Source organism: Microtus ochrogaster, linkage group LG4 (genome assembly GCF_000317375.1).
Source record: "Microtus ochrogaster isolate Prairie Vole_2 linkage group LG4, MicOch1.0, whole genome shotgun sequence".
Classification (NCBI taxonomy): domain Eukaryota; kingdom Metazoa; phylum Chordata; class Mammalia; order Rodentia; family Cricetidae; genus Microtus; species Microtus ochrogaster.
The window spans coordinates 63961863-63968798 of record NC_022030.1 but is presented as its reverse complement, the minus strand read 5'-3'; the positions used below and the strand labels follow the sequence as shown (position 1 = coordinate 63968798).

Sequence of the window (6936 nt, the reverse complement as noted above, 5' to 3'; positions counted from 1 at the left end):
AAAAAAAAAAAAAAAAAAAAGAGTCACCCAAAGAAATGTATGAGAGAGTAAAACATTTAATGAACATGTTTCTTCCTACCCGCAACCCCCAAGTATAGATTTGGTCTTAGCAAATGAGTTCCTCATTCTCAGTGCTTCCTACTCTCTCCAACAGAATGTGATGCTGGATCTTTCTAAACGCAGCCGCAGTGGTAAATTCCGCCTCGTGACCAAGTTTAAAAAGGAGAAAAATAATAAGAACAAAGAAGTTCACAGTAGCCTAGGAGCCCCTGGTACCTGCCTCTCTCCTTCGTGTCTCTCTCTGGCTGTCAATGCCAGCTGTCCTGGCTCAGTTCTCCTGGTCTCTGCTTTTCTCCTCAGCCTTGAGACTCTTCCCTTTGGTCCTTGTGCTATGATCCCTAGTCACATTGGCTGCACTAGTCTGTCTTGTAGCTACAAGACCAAACCTTGCTTGCTTCCTTTCTCTATGTTTGGATACTGACTGATATGCCCTGCTCAAGTGCACCTTCCATGGAGACTGTGGGGTGATGGGCAACTGAGCTGACCTGCTTACTCTGAATTTGGGGGCTTGAGGTAGGGAGGACGACAACAGAAATGACAAGACAAACTTGGAGACACAAAACTCAGACTGCTGGGGTCCTCTATGTCTGCTCCTTCTGGCAGGCTGCTGATTCCCATTTAATTGACTCACTGATCCAGGTTCCTAAGTCTGGCAAATCAATAGGAAATGGTGCTAAAGGACATTTACTGATCTCCCCTTGGATCAGTAAATTGGGGATTAAAATGTATCTCAGTGGTCAGCCCAGAGCACTGTGGCTGTGTCTGGCACCTTTGGGGGCCAGGACTCGATTTGGTGTGGCATCTGTCACCACTCAGGGCAGCTCCTGTTTGATTTTTCATCTTTGCATGTTTGTCTAGAATTGGGTTTATGTGAATGATGGTGGATCTGACTCTGCATGGCCTCAATCTCTGCATGTCTCCCTGTAGTGCTCCAGCTGTGAGCTCCTCTGGAAGCTGGAAAAAATGCTGGCTTTAGTCACCAAGATGTTCCCATTGTGTTTGGTGGTGTTTAATGCCTCTGGAACTTAAGAGGTATCCAAAAGGCTGGTGACCCACCTGGCAGGAGTAGCCAGCACTCCTGCAGTGCATGTCCCTCAGAGGAGGGTGGCTCTATCTCCTCCGCACTGCTGGAGCACAGTGCCTGTGGTTAGGTGATGGGTTCTAGCTTCTGGGGACATCTTGGGTGCCACTGCTGGGTGTCTTGGGTGCTGGTTGCTGGAGGCATCTTGGGTAGCACTGCTAGGTGTCTTGGGTGCTGGTTGCTGGAGGCATCTTGGGTAGCACTGCTAGGTGTCTTGGGTGCTGGTTGCTGGAGGCATCTTGGGTAGCACTGCTAGGTGTCTTGGGTGCTGGTTGCTGGAGGCATCTTGGGTAGCACTGCTGGGCTCTGAGCATTCACTGCACTCGTGCTTTTCCGTCTCTGACAGTTCACCTCTGGGGGACAGAGGAGGTTGCTGCCTGGCTGGAGCACCTCAGTCTCTGTGAGTATAAGGACATCTTCACGCGGCACGACATCCGGGGCTCTGAGCTCCTGCATCTGGAGCGGAGGGACCTCAAGGTACTTCACAGGTGTCTTCCTAGAACCCACACCTGGGCTTTTACACACTCCTTTCAGCTATGTCCTCTTCCCTGACCTGGCCGCATCCTAGCATCACCAGTCATCACACAGTTCGTGGACTTGTTTCTGTACCTCAGGTTGACCATGGTCCTTGCCTTTATCAATGGTGACAATCCTTTGACACAGATAAGCAAGGCCAGGTGCAGACACATTGGGGGAAAGCCTTGCTTTTCTTAGCCACATTATGAAGGTACTATTCTAACATTAGAAACTAGGGCATGCCGGGCAATGGTGGCGCACACCTTTAATCCCAGCACTCGGGAGGCAGAGGCAGGCGGATCTCTGTGAGTTCGAGACCAGCCTGGTCTACAGAGCTAGTTCCAGGACAGGCTCCACAACCACAGAGAAGCCCTGTCTCGAAAAACAAAACAAAAAAAACAAAACAAAACAAAAAAACAAAAAAAAAAAAAACAAAAAAAAAACTAGGGCATGCAGCCCCGTGGTCACAGGTTCAGCTGACAAGCTCTAGGTCCCAGTGGCTGGTGGGTCCTACTGTGTTCCATAAGGAGTGAAGATGGAAGAGTTGGTTTTTTCAAGCCCAGGAAGGAGGGTCAGACTGCTCATCTTCCTCTCCCTGTGCATGTGTGGTCAGGTCTGCACCCATTGCACTCTACTTACATAGCCAAGCCCTGGCCTGTGTGGCCTTAAAGTGCTGTCTTCTGGGCTTTGTTTCTGGTTTGTCCCAAGGTGGCAGAAAGCTACCTGCCACCCACTTGCTGTCAGGCCTCTGTTCTTTGTCTGCTGGCTGTCCTTCACGACAGCAGTTTTTGTAGAGCACAGGAGCCACATGTTGGGTATCTGCATGACTGACGTTTGTGCCAATTCCTTCCTATTTCATCTGCTGATATTTTCCGCATTTGTATTCGAAAAAGAGACTGAAAAAACTTGTTGCGGCAGCCAATCTATAAAGCCTCTGGCCTAAGCCCTCTTCCTGGTATCCATGTTGCCTGACTTCTCTGTTGCAGGACCTCGGCGTGACCAAAGTGGGCCACATGAAGAGGATCCTTTGTGGGATCAAGGAGCTGAGCCGGAGCTCCCCTGCCGCCGAGGTCTAGCCTCTGCATTCTCTGCCTGCATCCTCCACTCCTCCCGAGACTGAGGCCCAGGGAGGATACTGCCACCACTCAGCCCCTGGCCTTTCTCATGGTGCTATTCCCTTTGTTAGTGACAGGAAGTCTGATGCCTGTTGGCTACAGCTTTGGAGTCTTGAACATACCAACATAGCTACCTTTGAGAATACTTTTCTTAGTTGCAGTCATTCGGGGAAGACTGTGTTAATCCACTTGTGGCTCTTGCTGACCTGCCTTGTGGGCCACAGGGAATATGGTGAAGCCTGACCTTCCAGCATCTGGCACCTCTGCAGAACCTTCTTACCTGGGCCACATGCTCAGATTGTCCTGTGTACTCCTTTCCAGTGTCCTTTATTGGTTACACTAGGCAGTACCATCTCCACCTCTACTAGGTCTCAGAAGCAGAGTTGGGTCCAGCCTCAGTGGTCCTCACCAGAATGTTCTCTGTGCCTGACAGCCACTCTGTGGTTCTTCACAGCAGCCCCGCAAAGGCCACCCACTGCTTCTGTCCCTTTTGTTCACAAATTTTAATTTTTAAAAACAGAGGTTATGTACTTTCCTGATTTGAAAGTGACAGGGATATGTTTCCAGGCCTATAATCTGTGAAGGAGGAAAGGAAAGCCCTCCTGCTTAGTCCAGGCCTCAGGCTATGAGCATGTGGACAGTCCCTGTATCTGCTTAGGATGCTAGAGGTGTCTGCAGTCCAGTCTCGGCAGACAAGGATGAGTTTACACTAGCTCAGCATTATGGTGGAGACCAAGCTTCCTAGTGCTGGAAACAACGTATGCCATGGGAGAATGAATAGTTGTTAGGGGCAGTCTGGGGTCCACCTCAGGTGGCCTAGAGTCTCAGGCTCTGTAGTGACTTCTCATGTGTCTGTGAGGACTCTAACCATAGCTCACATTGCTGCTGCCCTGCCATTATCTTGCTGGGCAGAATTGGCTCTGAAACAGCAGGTGGTACTGTTGGTGGCAAAAGCTCCACAAGACCCAGACTATACTCTCAACGGGTAGTTCCTAGGTGGGGATGCCCTTGGCCTTCATTGCCACTGACTTAACCCTTTTCCCCACCTTCAGAGATGGCAATCCTCAACAGGGACTTGTATACCAGCTGGAAAGGACTTTAGCTCAGCCTTGGCAGGAGGGCTGCTGGGTTGTTGTCCTCAGCCAGAGACGAACTCTGCCAGTGCTCTTCCATCCGACATGAGAAGAAAGTGCTGAGTTGGACTCTGGGTGGGGGCTGCCAAGGAGGCAGGGTTGAAGTGCTGCTTGTTCTGCAGATGCCTTGGTCATCTTCCCTTCATTGAGGGACAGCCGAGAGCCCTGGCCAGTAGAGTGGAGAATGGAGAGCCTACAGTGCAATTCCTGCTGCACTGTGCCCTAGGCCTAGAGTTCCACCAAAGCAACTGCCAGTTATCTGTGGGATCCGTTACAAAAATCTCTGGTCTGCCTGTGGACCTTGGTGCCTCCATGAAAGCAGCCCTGAATGAAAACAGTGTCACCTTTCAATCTGGAATGTGAAGGTATGGATCATCTGACCTTCGAGAAGTCATAGAGCCTGTGACAGATCAACTGAAACTTAGGTTGGTGGAGGAGGAAAAGCAACTGAGGGCAACACTCAAGTCTTCAGTGGCCTCTTGAGAAAGCATTGCATTTGGGTAAGAGGTGCTGGGAATCAGTTGTCAGTGACCAAAGCAGCAGTGTTATATAGTCAACAAGAAGTGAGAGGTCCAGTCTGTTTAGAGAGGGAGAGAAGGAAAGATCCCTGGGGAATTGGAGAAAAGGTTTTGTGTCTGTAGGTGGGGCTAACCTTCATATTTATAATCTTAATTTATAGTGATCACCTGGAGCAGATGCCTCTTGTATTGTTATGTACATAGTCCGCATCAAAGAGTTGTAAATAAGTTCTTCTGTGTATAATAAAAACAAGCCTGTTTTTGATCTTCCACAGTCAGCATTCCTGTCCTCATTCCTGTGCTCTGACAGTTGCTTGCTGCTCTGAAAAGTAGCTATAAAGCAAAATAGAGTCATTGCATTGGGGTGGGGGTGGGGGTTGGATGGGCTGTTCAGTCAGCACAGCCCTGGGTTAGTCATTAGCAACAAAAAAGTCAGTTAGTGCAGATGTCTCAGCTGGTGGACTGCAGCAGCTATTCATGCTTCTTGTCAAGGTGCAGTGAATCACTTCCATACACCGATGTTTGGCTTACTGACCTTAAAAGAGGGAGCTGCTTATGTTCCCTTAGGCAGTGTGAAGATTCTGCCACCATTGAGTCCCTCATAGTTAAGTCTGATCTAAAGGGAAGCTAGCAGGTATGAAACCACAGTTTTAGATGAACAGGAAATTCTTGGTACCACTTTGGCCCTGGCCAGATCCTGTTCCCAGAATAGTGAGCAGAGCTATGTGACAGCCAGTTTCTACCAAAATACTTAACCACGAGTCTAGATTTATTTTAAGCCAAAATATACTTATTCTGAAAGCAGTATTTCTAATATAAGCCATGTTTGTTGAGTGTCTGAAGTATGCTGGAGCATACAAGGTCTCTTCAAGCAGCAGAACATAAAGCAGTCAGTGTATGACAGAACCAAGGACTGCAACTTTAAAAATGGTTTATTTTTCTTTAATAAAGTCTTAGTCGTCCCCCCCCCCCATTTAGCCTATTCTATCTCCCAATTAAAAAGAAAACAAACAAAAACCAACCAAATAGAAAGGCCCGTCAACAGGCTTGGGCTGCAGCCAGCACTTGAGACATGTCTTCTGGCTCCTCCAGGTACTTAGAGTCAGGGAGCCTCTGGCTCAAGACATAAGCAAAGTGTCTCAGCTTGTACATCAGTACTGTGCCAGAAGCTGGGTTGAAAGGACAAACTAAGGAGCTATGTCAGTTACAGTACAAGAAACAGTAGCCATTACCCAGAGGGCTCAGGTATAGTCAAGTAATGTTTACTGTTTGGGTCTCCTGGAACCCCTTGGTGTGTAGCTACAAAGACATGGTCACTAGTCCAAGTCCAACATCTTTGATACAAGTGCTTCAGCACAAATGGTCACCTAAAATGACACTGACTCTGGCAAATGGTGTTGAGAAGATGAAGGAAAAACAGTTTACCTGCTGAGTGTCAGCACCACAGAGAAGCCAACATGGCTATACCAGAATGTGAAAAACTAGCCAGCAAGGGACAGCTGAAGTCCAGGCCAGAGTTACTTTTTAAACCCCGTCTCTTCCTACCTTAGTTCTCTTACATGAAGACATGTAAGAGCTGGTGAGAAGCTGAGACCCTGACAACTCCTCTTAGGAGTGCTGTCATAGACTAAGTCAGCCAAGAGTCCCAAACCTGCCAGTTCAGTAACAGATGCTGTTTTGATAGTGTATTAGTTACAGTACATGAATACCAGATCTCTTAGATGAACTATTTACCTGTACTGACTGAGAAGGAAAAGGCCTCAGCTTGCTCAGGACAACTGGGAACCTGGATTTGTTGTGCTAGGCTTCTGTAATGCCCTGCCTCTTGCCAGGCTATAGGTGGTAAACACCACACCAAGGGAACGTCAGCCTTAGCCATGAGTCCATACTTGGCTCTTCCTGCACAGCTGTCTTAAGAGTCCTACTTTGAACTTGGCCCAAGAAGAGGCACATGCTATGATGAAGGCTGGAACCAAGTATGAATTCAGGACACACATACCCTTTCTTTGCAGCTTCAGCTTTAGATGACTTACTGGTCACTTCAAGAGTGTAAGTAATTGACTATGTGTCTTACCTATCAGATTTGTCCTCTTTGAGCAACTTGCCATTGTCCTGGAGTACATTTTTTGGAAAGAGGCTACTGGGGCCAGGTTTGGGATGCCATACTGACTGGCACAGTGTCTGGGTCTGGGCCAGCTCTGCAGCTGCTGTGTTGCAGAAATGGTGATCAGGTACTCTTGCTTGGTCTGAGAAATGTCATCCCTTTGTCTGTTGCAAAGCCGAAGACTTGATATCATTGGCTATGGAGTCAACCAGCTTTTCCACCATAAACTATGTCATGGAATTGATAGAGTGGTTCTATCTGGAGTACAGTACATACGGATGCAGGGGCTATCTGAAGCTCGCAACATGGATGGACAGAGAAGCTTCTGGTCCCCGGGGCCGAGTGACCATCCCTGCACTGGAGAACACATCACTGCTCTGTGCACGTAGGACTTCTCGGCTGTGGGAGA

At 48.4% G+C, this 6936-nt stretch overlaps 2 protein-coding genes across 5 annotated transcripts in view; one reads left to right on the top strand and one right to left on the bottom strand.

The window, feature by feature from the left end:
* The window catches only part of Dgkd (diacylglycerol kinase delta), a 100714-nt gene extending 96017 nt beyond the window's left edge, over positions 1-4697 (top strand). Inside the window, exons 28-30 of one of the 2 annotated variants that reach the window (XM_005361728.2) lie at positions 155-272; positions 1488-1618; positions 2644-3039. In XM_005361728.2, the coding sequence (XP_005361785.1) occupies positions 155-272; positions 1488-1618; positions 2644-2733 (339 nt within the window). In that variant the 3' untranslated portion in view covers positions 2734-3039. Of the gene's footprint in view, positions 1-154; positions 273-1487; positions 1619-2643 lie in introns of both variants that reach the window. The other variant, XM_026786257.1, reaches the window with a different exon arrangement.
* The window catches only part of Usp40 (ubiquitin specific peptidase 40), an 85699-nt gene continuing 83441 nt past the window's right edge, over positions 4679-6936 (bottom strand). Inside the window, exons 32-33 of one of the 3 annotated variants that reach the window (XM_026786255.1) lie at positions 6804-6926; positions 4679-4756 (exon numbers count right to left, since the gene is read on the bottom strand). In XM_026786255.1, the coding sequence (XP_026642056.1) occupies positions 6815-6926 (112 nt within the window). In that variant the 3' untranslated portion in view covers positions 4679-4756; positions 6804-6814. Of the gene's footprint in view, positions 4757-5396; positions 6927-6936 lie in introns of those variants that run through there. The other 2 variants (XR_003378179.1, XM_005361725.3) reach the window with 2 other exon arrangements.